Source organism: Trachemys scripta, chromosome 1 (genome assembly GCF_013100865.1).
Source record: "Trachemys scripta elegans isolate TJP31775 chromosome 1, CAS_Tse_1.0, whole genome shotgun sequence".
In the NCBI taxonomy this organism is placed as follows: domain Eukaryota; kingdom Metazoa; phylum Chordata; order Testudines; family Emydidae; genus Trachemys; species Trachemys scripta.
This window is the reverse complement of record NC_048298.1, coordinates 225411095-225424141: the sequence shown is the minus strand read 5'-3', so window position 1 is coordinate 225424141 and position 13047 is coordinate 225411095. Positions and strand designations below refer to the sequence as shown.

At 44.8% G+C, this 13047-nt stretch overlaps 1 protein-coding gene across 2 annotated transcripts; it reads left to right on the top strand.

Annotated features, from left to right (window-relative positions):
- Positions 1 to 1611: 1611 nt before the first annotated feature.
- Positions 1612 to 12953, top strand: SHOX (short stature homeobox). 2 transcript variants are annotated; one of them, XM_034759173.1, is made up of 5 exons: positions 1612 to 1984; positions 5172 to 5380; positions 9445 to 9502; positions 9641 to 9729; positions 11929 to 12953. In XM_034759173.1, the coding sequence occupies exons 1-5, from the start codon at positions 1711 to 1713 to the stop codon at positions 12172 to 12174; spliced, it is 876 nt and encodes a 291-aa protein (XP_034615064.1). In that variant the 5' UTR covers positions 1612 to 1710; the 3' UTR covers positions 12175 to 12953. The 2 variants fall into 2 exon arrangements, with proteins under 2 accessions (XP_034615064.1, XP_034615054.1); XM_034759163.1 differs by having other exon boundaries at positions 9641 to 9732.
- The last annotated feature ends 94 nt before the right edge of the window (positions 12954 to 13047 follow it).

Below are 13047 nucleotides of genomic sequence, written 5' to 3'. Positions count from 1 at the left end.
ATACAATAAATGTCAGGGATATCGGCAGTGCCAAGATCAAACGATCAATCCTTGTCCCCTTGATAATCATTTTAAAATCACACAGGGGGAATTGATTTTTTTAAAGTGCTTTATTAATTGTTTCCTCGATGTTCTTTTCTCCTCCTGCGGAGGTGTTAACTCCGGTGTGTGTGTGTGTGGTGGTGGGGTGGGGGGTGGCGGAAGGTGTGCACCCCTGGATTAATTAAACACATTTGTATTGTTTTAATGCTCTGTTAATTTTCAGAGCAATCGCACACTTTCCTGGAATGGAAACAATGGTCCCTGACTCACGCAAGGAGATCTCGTTTGGATAAAATTCAGAGCAGAGAGTGGGCATGATGATGTGATTTGATTAACTAATGCTCGCGCTGAGGACCCGACACAAGAAAATGCAAAATGAACGCCAATGGTAACTAGAAATTCCCCCAAATGCCAAATCCTTTGTGTTAAGTCCAAGGGGGGGGGGGGGGGGGGGGAGAAGTCAGCTTTATATTCCGATCGAATTGTGCAGAGAGGAGTTAGAAATGTCACTGCTATTATCTGGACATTACATTCAGGCGGTTATTCCAACTTACAGGGTGGTAATTATGACACGGTGCACAACAAAAATAACCGCCCACCATGAATAAGATGGAAAAATTAGTGACAGCTCCATCTTAAATATGACAATAGTCGTTTAGCTTTAAAAATGTAGACAAATCTAATATTCTATTTGATGTGTACAAACAGGACCACTCCTGCTAACAAATCATCCTTCAATACCACTCACCAGGACAGGTTTGCATTAGACAAAAATTAGACATTTTTAGATCCTAAATTTCCCGGACAACATCTTCGGGCAACATAATAGCATTAGCCAGAAAACTGATCCTGTAATGTTTACACGCATCTGGAGGTGCCTGTACCTATAGGCAAAAACTGATAAGGATCTCAGAGATTTACAACAACCGGCTTCACTGCAAGAAATGTTTTTCTCCGTAATAGACAACACTTTAAAACAACATTTTTGTTCATTGAATAATCTGACAATTTTTAATTAAAACAGAAAATCGTCATCATGTCGAAGCATAAATATTATAGCAAATGCACATATCCAGCTTGTATTAATTACCTTTTTATTGGACAATCATTTTCTTTTCCCATTGATATCTATACATTTAATGGCAAGAACAGATTTATTTGATTAGCGAGGTCCGTTTTTACTCACAGTGTTGGTAAGCTTAGGATGTCCTTACAATCAATAAAGTCTTCCTTGACTTTCATTTCTGCAACCCATTTACAGAATGCAGATACCTGTTTTTGTGTTTTCTCTTTCCCCCCTTTTATTTCTCTCTCTCTCTCTCTCTTTTTGCTTGTGCTCTTTGCCTCCCTAAATCAAGGTGCAAAGATGCCAAACAGTGATGAAATGAAAAGAAAGCCAATTGCTGGACTGAGGTGGGGGAGATAGCTGCTAGGAGTCCGCCTGCGACTATGGAGCAGTCAGTAATTGCTGGAGACAGGGAAAGCTGGGGGTTGGGCTGAGGTAGCCATGTATAAATAGTGTGATCTCAAATTGAAAGGCATAAATAACAGCAGGAGTGATCTAACTCTATACAGCCCATCGTCTACGTGCAAAAAAAGCGTGCAGAGGACGGCCAGATCTCCTACTGAAAACAAGTGGATCTCTGTGGATAAGATCGCCGGGCAGCTATGGAAGAACTTACAGCTTTTGTATCCAAATCTTTTGACCAGAAAAGCAAAGAGAGCAGCAGCAGCAGTAGCAGCAGCAGCAAGAAGGAGACTATCACGTACAGGGAAGTTTTGGAGAGTGGGTTGGCTCGATCTAGGGAGCTTGGAAACTCTGACACTAACCTGCAGGACATTACTGAGAGCAGCAACCATTGCCCAGTGCATCTTTTCAAAGACCATGTAGAGAGTGACAAGGACAAACTGAAAGAGTTCAGCACGGGCAGGACTTCGGAAGGTAAGCACTGTGCAGGCGGCTGCCCCCTCTGCAAAGCCGGCTCCACGCCGGGAGCCTTCCTCTCCCTCTTTCCACACTGCGGCCCTTCAGCTTTGCCGGTCGCCTTAAATGAGGGGTGAAACTCAATTAATTGAAACCGATGCGTCCCGATGAGAGCACAAGCTCATCAGTTTCATGCCTTTGTGTGCGCGCGTGTGCGTGTAGAGAGAGAGATTTGGTTTAACAGTGAAAGGTAAAGTAGTCACTTTAGTTTAGCCAGATCCCCTCATTTAAATCGGAAATAGGACAGATTCTAGGTGCCTTAACAATGCGGGGGAGAAGTTCCATGTGTAGGAAAATGAGGAAATCTTGTCCAGGGAGTTTTAATGTAACAGAAGACATGTTCTTCCTGTTTCCGGGCCATCAGGATGCTGCTTCTTCTGAAAGAAAGCTGGACCTTAAGGCGCTGCCTTTGGACAATTTTGTATTTCAGAACACAGATCAGGCAGTAGATTGTTTTCGGATATATGTGGGTAGTGAGAAGTCATAAAGCAGCATGGCTGTGCGTGTACTCGAAGGGGCAGATAATCATGGAGACAGAGAAACATTCCAAGCCTTGTATACATATGCTGTCATCAGGTTCAGGACATTCAGTCCTGTCGGGCAATCTCACCTTTGTCAAACTAGTTTCACACACACAAAACATGGGGGGGACAAAAAGCTGAGAAAGTGTCTCCGGGCAAGTTGGACAGGTTGACCTGTCCAGGGAGCTACCTGGCGATAATAAAAATCGTTCAATGGGTTTGTGAACAACAACCAACCTTTCATTAAAAAAAAAAAAAATCGTTTAATGAAACGCTGACTGAAAGACACTTGAATTCACAGTCAAAAATCCATATAATAAATTTTAGAATAATTCTTTAAGTAAAACTAATGTTTTAAAGTGTTATAATGTACTTGAGGTATGTATTTCTGCAGACGTATATTTCACTTAGCACTTCGCTATTTTTATTTTTAATGATCAAGATTACAAAGCATGGACACCATTTATAGAAATGATCCAAAGAGGAAGTCTTATTAAAACGAAACCTGGATATTGTTCAAAACTCCCCCATTTTTTTTTTGTTCTGTGCATATAAATGTTAGACTGTGTTTATCTAATCTAATCAGTCTATGTATAGAGGGGTGGGGTGGAGGTGAGAGGGCGGAGTTGTGCAAGATGAAGGCGTTTGTGACAACTTCTGTTCAGGTAAGGATTCGGTCTAATTTCAATATGCTATTCCAGTCCCACCGATCTGACTATCCAATATTTTGTATACACTGTGGGCACGCTTGACTCTCTGCAGAGCATGCATCTACCACAAGACGCAGATTATCTTTCTACAGGGCTCATCTTTATTTATTCATTTAGTCAGAAATATCTTATTTAAATACGGCTTCATGAAAACCACACACATTACAATGAGGAATGCGGGCCAAACGCCTGTTTTCGGCAAAGGGCACGCACACGTGAAAGTGTTAAGCAATGGAACAGCAGTCTATGAGGAGGGGGCAGTGAATTGATTTGAACTGTTGTAGTTTTAAGTGAAGAAGTGAAAACAAACATTTGGGTTCTTGTGCCCCCTTCCCCTTGGATTTCCACTGGCACAGACCCCCACTTCATTCAAATATTTTCATTTAGTCACCATATTTTTTTTGGGGGGGGGAGGAGAAATACAATTCAACATTATCTCTGAATATTTATTCTCACTCCCAGCCCCACACTGGCTGTGAGGTGGATCAGAACAAAAGAAATAAAGAACTTGCTGGGACTCCTTAAATAGCGCGGCGATGGAACAATCTGGGGAATCTTTTCGAGGCTATTCAATCAGGGTTGGTTGAGGGCATGCTGCTGGCTGGCACAAGCGTGATTAAAATAGACACTCTCTGCTGATCTAATGGTTTTGGTCTTTTTCGTTATGATGATTAAAAGAGGATTTGCGCTCTAGGTCCCTTTTCCAAAACATTCCAGAAAGAAAACGCGGGGGGTTGTTTTTGGCCTCGTTATGGTTTCCCCTCTTCAGTGTAAATCTCCACATGCATCAGCTCAGGTTATAAAGGCTACTCCGTTCCGGGCACCTTCTTTTCTAGCGATTTCCCCAAAGCCGGGCAAGATAGGGGTGAGGAGCTAGAGAGGACACAAGTTATTCCTTGATGGGTGGGGAGGGGGGTCAGCTCCCCCCCCCCCTCTGATGCAACAAGGCCAGATTCTTCCAGCGACACAGAAAGATGAGCGGCCCATGCCAACAGCTTGGAGTTCGAGGTTTCCCCAGGTACCATTTTTGGCGAAGCGGCCCAGGCCCGTGTAACTAAACGATGGACAATTTATCTTACCACGCAAATGTTTTGCCTTCACCCCAACAGCGGTGGGCAATGCCCTGCATAACATCATTTACTTCTAAAGAAAACAGCAACACAGAGCTCCCCCTCCCCACGCTCCTTTCCACTGGCTCTACACCGTGTTAGCAGAATGATTTCCCAGTATTCGTCTGCGACCCTCCTTCATTTGCAGTTACCAGCGGATAACAGGCGCTGGTTAGTGACTTGTTTTTAAATGGACCTCGCATGGCGAAATTAACCAGCTAACCAAAAAACCCAAGCCACTTCTTTTCCCTCTCCTTCGCTGTTCCTGAAACAGTGGCTCAGACCCTCCTGCTATTTAAAACGAGCGATGGTGGTCCCCAGTGATCAAATATTTTGCAGCATTCCCCTAGAGTGCAGCTATATTTTGGGGCCCGATGCTGCAGTCTTCACTCAGGCATAACTTCCACTGTAGTCCACTGGGGTAACATCCCTGACATGGCTCTGGAATGGTGTTTTTTTTTTTCTGTTCCAATCGATTGCTTACGCTTTCCCTACATTGTTGCTCTAGTTGGGTGGCAGGGTGTAGCTAGTGCTAGAAGATGTACGGTGCCATGGGATGGGGATACGTAATAAATAATATTTCCCTATAAAGACACAAAAATCTGCCCTCTCTTCTCCCCCAAAGCAAAAATTCTGTGCGCGACAACATGGGAGTGATTCTGTTTAATGGCACTTTCCTCTAGTTTAGAATCAGGTTAGGGAAGAGGAGAGGAAAAGAGAAACTAGTCTCCTGTGCAACAGAAACTTTTGTGAGATACTAATGCAAAGCTCTGTGTCCCCCGCTCCCCCCCCCCCCCCCCGGCAGGGATCTACGAGTGCAAAGAGAAGAGGGAAGACGTGAAGTCAGAGGATGAAGATGGACAGACCAAGCTCAAACAGAGGAGAAGCAGAACCAATTTCACACTAGAGCAGCTGAATGAGCTGGAAAGACTTTTTGATGAGACTCACTATCCAGATGCCTTCATGAGGGAGGAACTAAGCCAGAGGTTGGGACTTTCTGAAGCTAGAGTTCAGGTAAGAGAAAGACTCTTGCATTATGTTCCTGGAAATGTCCTCACCTCAGTTCCTGTCTGCCAGTGGATTCTAGCACAGTGCCCTGTTTCATTCAAAGCAGGGGAGGTGAAAGCAGAAACGACACGTCTGATGGGAAGCTGTTTGTATTTCCGGTGTACTTGTTCTGCTAAATATATTTCTTAAACTCCTCCATTGCTGCCTTTAATGGGCACGTTTTTAGTAATTATCTAATAACATAATGAATTGCTTTTGCAAACTCATCTGATCACTCAATAACCTCTCCCTTAATCCCCATCTTTTCCTTTCGCACTGCTCTCCTTTTATGGGGACGTTATAAAAAAAAAACCCAGAAAACAATTGTCATGGATAAGGCTAGACGGTTTGGGTGCTTTGGGGCTGGATTATCTAGAGCCGGGGGTAAGGTGCTCCCATCTGACTCGCATAGCAAGCATATGAATTCATTGCACCCCATCTGGTATATTTCCCCCTCCCCCGCCTTTTTTTTTAATCCTTAGACAGAGCCACAAAATATGGCAATCAAAACCTTGCAGAATTGCTCATTGTGTCTTCGAATCGATTTTAAAAAAATATTTTAATTTTCTCCTTGATAGCGGCGGCGGGGAAAAAAAAAGAAATAATTAGGGAATCCACTCCAAAAGCGAATGTCACGTAAAAAAGAATTAATAAGATCAACCTGTGGATCTCTGAGCAAGAGCACAGGGCGAAGAAATTTAAAGAAAAACTCTTATCAGGTTATTATTCTCTACATGGCTTACACAGGAAATACATCCTCTTACCTTTTAATCACATCAGTTTCTCTGAAGAAAAATTAATATATGTATATATGCATATATATGTAAATAAATATACACACTAGGCTTCGGATGGCAGAGGGATTCTCTTTGTTTTCCCCCGTTAAATATTATAAACATCTAGTCTTTGGAAAGCAAAGAGGGAGAATCTGTGCCTTCCAAATCCTTCCAGTACTTATCTGAGTAAGTGGCTATCTAGCTTTAAATAAGTACCTCCTTGAGGCATTTCCCGATACAAATACTGTGGCTAGTTTTTTTTTCTCAACTGTGGGGTCTTTCTGTATAAAACAAGCTGGAGAAGGGATCTTGTCGTGTGGACCATATGCCTTAAAAAGGGAGACTTCTAGGGGAATATTGTAGGGGTTGAAAGGGTTGGTGGCCTACATTCTCCTGGAAGATTGATCTAACCGCACCATATAAATTAATGAAAAGATTAAACTTTTGCTGAAGGGGACATCAAATCTTATGTCATCTTCCCAGATCTTCTTGCTTTGGCTCTGTAATATCTTTCCAGGGCCTTGATGTACTGTTTCTATAAAAATAAATTACTTGTAATTGAATTCTGCACTCTTTCTTTCAAGTAGTTTATTACTGAGTAGCAGCACCTTAACAGGATGTTCATAGTTACAGCAAAATTGGTGCTTCAAGAGCTTGTAGATCTTTAAATACCACACCAAAAATAAAATATAAAAAAATTAAAAATGATGATATCGATTCAAGTGGGAGTTATATGCAAAACAAAATTTAATTCTTTTATTTTTTAAAAAAGAGGACAGCATGAAAAAGGCTGGTAATAGTAATGTAAAAAAAGGGAAATAGGAAGAGAAAGCGTTTAGATAAGATAATTAATTAGAAAAAATCAGAGGACGCAATATAGTTAAAAAGAGGGAGTAGAAAAAAGAAAGGAGGAAAGGAAAGATATTTTAATACTTCCAGAACTGTTCTATAATCCCTGTCTGCACCGCCTGTCCCTTGTTAAAGGATATAGTTTCAATTTAGTGTGGAAATTTGCTGTAAATAAATTGAAGCTCCTATGGTAGCTAGTCCTTATTAACCTTTTATTTTTAGTGTTGTACTGGAAACTCATATCACCCAGCTGTCAGGGTTATAATTGAAAGTTATGAGACCATAGTGAGGAGCAGGCAGTAATTCAATTACAACAAATATCTTTGGGTTTATGGTGCAGGGCTAAATTAAATGTCATTATTCACTGTCTCTAATGGAAATCAAAAGGAAATCAGATTAGAGCATTTGTGAAAGAAATCACTGAGTGATCCTTAATGAAGAAATAACTGTCTAAAACAGTGTACTGTGCTTTACTTAGCATATTCATGACTAATTGGAATTGATCGTGAATCACACCAAGCCTGATTTATTATCGCTTAACGCAGTGGCTAATTCATCACTTTTATTCCTCTTAACCTTATTTTTCATAGCTAAAGGGAAAGGGCACTTCGTTTTGCAGATTTAAATATAATTTTTGTTTGACGGATATTCTGATTTGCAGGGGAAGTTGTTTACACACTGCTTAAATTCCTCATGACGATTTAAACTCCTTCGCCTCCCCGCCCCAAAAAAAGACATGCAACGATCACAGCCGTACCAAATACATTGTGGTCGCTGCATCACGGGTCCTCACCCGAAATTGCAGTAGCTTGGTACAAAGTTTTAAATGTTAGTATTGGGGTATATTTTTGGTTTGAAAAATACGATTTTTCAGTAGTCTGTAGTTCAAGAAAGCAGAGTGACAATAATACGAATTTGAAAGGCAGATACTTTATTAGCACACGGAAAGGTCGTGCTCTTGAAAAATCCAGGTTACTGTTTTCAGTTAGACCCGTAGCTCAGGGTTTGCTCAGCTGAAGAGCTATTATTGACGCGATCATCTGGCGACCCTGAGCAGAAAGAATTGCGCTCCAGAGTAGAGAAGGCCAATTCCTACTTAAGAAAATCACTGAGGTACCCTGGGTAATTAATGCCTTTGGAAGCCTTTCTTTGCACTAATTACTCCGTTGTAAATGACCATCATTAAGGCAATTGAAGAAAGCTTGAAGGGAAAACTTGATGTAGGAAGTGCAGTTAGTATTAATTAACCGTATGATCACTTGGCAAGTGTAAGAACATCAAAGGTTGAAGGTGTTTCTTAGCTACAAGATTTTATCAGCACCGCTAGCCAATGTTTGTCCACATTTGGTAGGTTTTGCGTAAGAATAAAACTGGGCAAAAACATTTGAATCTGAGCGTCTGACAATCAACTCAACTCACTTTATTAAACTAGCCATCTGAGAAGGGAGAGAAAACAATAAACTCAAACGTTTGAAATACTCTCGAACAGAAGTCAAAGAGAAACAATGACAACTGGATTTTTGCATTTGTTTAACAGTTATAATAACTGGAATTAGATGAGGATTATTGGATTATAGATATTTTCCTGGTGGTAGTATAAATAATTCCTTAAATCCAAATCTGGAAAGAGTCTGTTATTGCCTGCAAGTAAGAACATTAAAACGTCAGCAGGAACATTTAAAACAAATAAAAAGTTAATGTAATGGAGAATAATTCAGTCCGTTTGCCCAAGTCTGGATTTATTATTTTATGTGAGACCTTAAAATCTCTCAAAACCCATACAACTGAAGTTTTGGATTGGAACAGATAATCCAATTGGTAACAGATTTTATGGGCTAGAAATCGAGCACTGAAGTTTGACAAAATGTAAAATGTTACTGGTTTGGCTTAAATATGACGAGAAAAAGACTGATAGATCCATCATGAAGGAAAATCTGTGAGGGACACAATGTTGGTATTTGCTTTAATAATCGCGAGTGCTCACCCTCTATGGGTGGCACAAGGGAGTGAAAGCCTTGAATCCTGCAAGCCTGGGGAATACTGGGGCCGTGGGTTTAGAAAGAGGGCCACGGTTCCGAAGTGTTTGTTTTCAGGACTGTAGAGGCTTTACGGTAACGTTTGATGTGCTGGCCAGGCTCGATATACTGGCAATCAAAAAAGGAGGAGAACGAATGTTGATTGTTTTTTTGGTGTCGGTCCCACGTTCTCTAAGCCAGTCTAACAGGACTGTAAGAGCCATAATCACTCACACAACGCGCAGTGGCCACTCAGTAGCCTTGTGTGTGTGTGTGTGTGTTTATTTTATACACATCATTAAAATTATACGAACTGCTTGGCCTCCGCTTGCTAGTCCCGCTTCTCAACAGCTGTCTGTCTACCTTCCCCTTTTTGTTTTTATTTTTGCAGGTCTGGTTCCAAAACAGGAGAGCAAAGTGCCGAAAGCAGGAGAATCAGATGCATAAAGGTGGGTCTGAGAGCCCGGATTCAGGGAGTGGATGGGTGGGATGGTCATTGGTCACTGAGTGCTGGAGAAGAAGGCCGCGGATGGCATGAAGGGAAAGTGCCACCCACGGGGCTGACCGTACCATGTCTCTTCTTGCAGGTGTGATCCTGGGAACTGCCAGCCATTTAGACGCCTGCCGAGTAGCCCCTTATGTGAATATGGGAGCCCTGAGGATGCCTTTCCAACAGGTAGTTCGTTTTGCTTCCCGTTAAACCCCTGCCCCAATGTCTGGAGCTCCTGCCTGCCCTCCTCCTCTGCTGCTTTTTCACCGCCAAAGGAGGAAGTGGGACACACGTTTACAAGTGCCATTTATAGCGAAGTTGGCACGTATTAAAAGCACGCTGTAAAACTTCAGAAGGGGCCTCTTTCCAAACACCCCCCCCCCCTTCTCGCCTCTCCTGCTCAGGCAGAGGCAGGCGGCTGTAGGTCTGCCCCTCCTTTCCCGGTGTGCTCTGGCCTTGTGGGAGCCCCGATGCGCAAAGGAAGGAGTCAGCAGCCCAGCCAAACCCCTCCACCCCCCTGGAGGCTCAAGTCTCCTACGTTCAGTCGAAAGGGAGTTTGGCTGCCGAATCCGGCCCTTGCATTAGGAGAGGGAAGGGTTGGCCAGCCCTGCCCAGCATCCTCCCTCGCGGTCCCCTGATGATGACAGAGCGCACGCAGGGCAATAGTAAGGGAAGGTGGGGAGCCTCTTCCTTGGCGAGACGTGGGCTGGGCTACTGGCGCTGGCCGCCCTCGGAAGGATGAAACCTTGTGCATTGTGCAGCAGCCAGCTCGCTAGGCCGAGACGTGGCAAAGACAAGCCGCCCCGTTAGGAGCTGTCCCTTCTCCAAGTCCAAACCCAGGGAAGGTGACTCGCCCGGAGCTGGCCTCGTCCCTGCAAAATCGACTCCACCACGGAGAGTCCAGGGAACAAAAATGCTCCTGGAGCTGCCTGCGTCCATTTTCCTTAGTAAAACCTGGGCGCGGGGGGTGATAACGCGCTGGTTTTTGCTCCCAGTTCAAGCGCTGGGCGCTCATGTTGAATCAAACTGTAAACCCTGTATATAATGGAAACCCCTTCAACACCTCTAGTTCCAGCACCTCTATGTGGGGGAAAGTTTTTCCCTTTCACTCTGTCTATATATATTGGGCCTAAGTCTGCTCCCTGCTCCATGGGTGTAAATCAGGAGCAACCCCCTTGAAGTCAGTGGAGTTACACTGGCATACAACCCAGGTAACAATGGAGAAGAGAGGCAAACCCGCCCAGATACCACTTAACAGCGCAAGCTACAGTTTGTGGCATTTCCTTTTTGTGTCTTTACATAACCGATCGAGGAATCGGTTTCCCAAAAGCAAACTAGGTAGAAGAGATAGATTAATGCTACTGATTTTTGAAAAACACATATCTTGGGGGAGAAAACCCACACCCGAGGCGGAGATCTCTCTGTCAATCCAGTGTGTTTGTGTAGGTCTAGAAAGCTCCAAAGTAAACATTGGCGACTGGTCCCTTTTCCAAGGTTAAAGAGTTTTTAGAAAGATATAAATAAACATCCCTAGGAAAAATGCTATTTAGCACTTGTTGGCGCCCATGCGATGGCCAACTCATTTTTGTAAATACTGGAAGGCCTAAATATGCCTCTATTCTCTCTGTGTAAGTGCTGAGCGGAGTGTTTAATATCAACCAGTCAGTTCTCGTCCAGCTTTGCCATACCTGTTTAAATCAAACCAGTGCCTAGCTGTCTCCTTTATTCATGCTCCCCGCATTTGCTGCGTGCAAGGGGTTAAATCGGTGACTCCAATCACAAGCCCCTCTTTCCCAGTTGCAGCTCTAGTCCTTTCCCTGAGCACGCAGTGACCTGCACAATCGCTGCTGTGGACTGGGGAAGAGGCCAAGGGCTGTGGACATTGTATTCCTCTTGAACTGCGCCGATCCGAATTCTTTGGCCCGCCGAGCCCTGCTGCGCTTTCTTGCCACAAGCTCACATCTTGTGCTGCCAGACCACGCGAGCGGCTCTGTCGCCAATGCGCAGTCACCCTTGCGGAGACAGCCGAAGGTGGAACCGCACTAAAACTAGGCCGGGTCGGCGGGCAGGCAGTGGAGGAAACGGCAAATAAATGGCTACCACTGAAACCTCTGCTCAGGGACGGTGGGTAGCGAGAGGTGACTGGGCGCCATGTGGATCGGCTTCATAAACCGAGTCCATTTCCCGCCCTCGGAGCATGTGGCTTGCTGACAGCGTATAGGACGCACCCCGCCCGCCAGAGGTGGAGGGTGCTGCTGCTGCCCCGGGAGGTTGCTAATCCCCTACCAGGGGTGGGTGAGGAGGGAGAGGGCAGCTCTTGACCCGCGCTGGGTGGCGAGCCCGCACCCAGCTTCTCACCCGGCTCCCCTCGCTCTGCTTTCCCAGGTCCAAGCGCAGCTGCAGCTGGAAGGCGTGGCCCACGCCCACCCCCACCTCCACCCGCACCTGGCCGCCCACGCTCCCTACCTGATGTTCCCCCCGCCGCCCTTCGGACTCCCCATCGCCTCCTTGGCCGAATCCGCCTCCGCCGCTGCGGTGGTGGCTGCTGCTGCCAAGAGCAACAGCAAAAACTCCAGCATCGCCGACCTGCGACTCAAGGCCAGGAAACATGCCGAGGCGCTGGGGCTCTGACACTTTCCGCCGTGCTGTGTGCCTGTGTGTGTGGCCAGGACTCCCTCTCCGCTCCCTCTTGCCCTCCGCACCACCCCAACGTGACTCTCTGCAGGCCCCAGGCCTGCGGGGGAACAAGGGTCGCTGGCTTTTGGAAGGCCTGCGAGTACTTTTAAAGACGATCACGACAGCTCCCTCCTGTCCCTAGTTCCTCTGTTTGGCTTTCCTCTCTCCCCCTGCGCGCTCAAAGCCTGCGCACCCGACCCGGTTCATCTGAAGACTGAGGGGGCCCAGTTGCCTGTCCTTTTTTATTTTTCAGGCACCTAGCGCTCCACAGTTAAAACTGCTCCCCCAGATGCAATGGTAGGGTGAGACCATCCCGAATCAGACTTAAGTCATCCGATTAAACACATACACACACGCACACACACAAAAGCAAAGACTTTCCGGAGGATAAAGTAGGTGGGGAACAAAATCTTTAAATTATGCTAATCTGTGAACAGTGGGACATGTGGATTTTGACCCTGGCAAAAGTGATCACATCAGCGTGAGGTCATCGGCTGCCGTCAGTTCTGCGACCATGTGCATGTGTCTAACTCAACACATTTTAAAGATCCTAACATCTATTAAAACAAAACAAACAAAAACATAAAAAAGATCCTTGGGGCTGGTCTCCATTAAAGATGACATTTCTTTGTTGCCAACAGTATTATTTCACTGCCATGAATATCTTCCATCGCTGAGGAGCTGCTGCTGAAGAACTGGTTTGAATTTAAATGTGGAATTTCAGATTTGAGGCGAGGCAGGGTTTTTTTTTTTTTTTTTCAGAAAAAAAAAGCAGCAATAACAAAAAAAGTGTGTCTCAAATGGCTAAAAGTCTTTTGGAAGGAAGAA

Coding starts and splice junctions, on each gene's coding strand:
- SHOX (XM_034759163.1), top strand. CDS start 1,711: ATGGAAGAACTTACAGCTTTTGTATCCAAATCTTTTGACCAGAAAAGC. Junction 1,985..5,171: donor CACGGGCAGGACTTCGGAAG/GTAAGCACTGTG, acceptor CCCCCCCGGCAG/GGATCTACGAGTGCAAAGAG. Junction 9,733..11,928: donor GGATGCCTTTCCAACAGGTA/GTTCGTTTTGCT, acceptor CTGCTTTCCCAG/GTCCAAGCGCAGCTGCAGCT.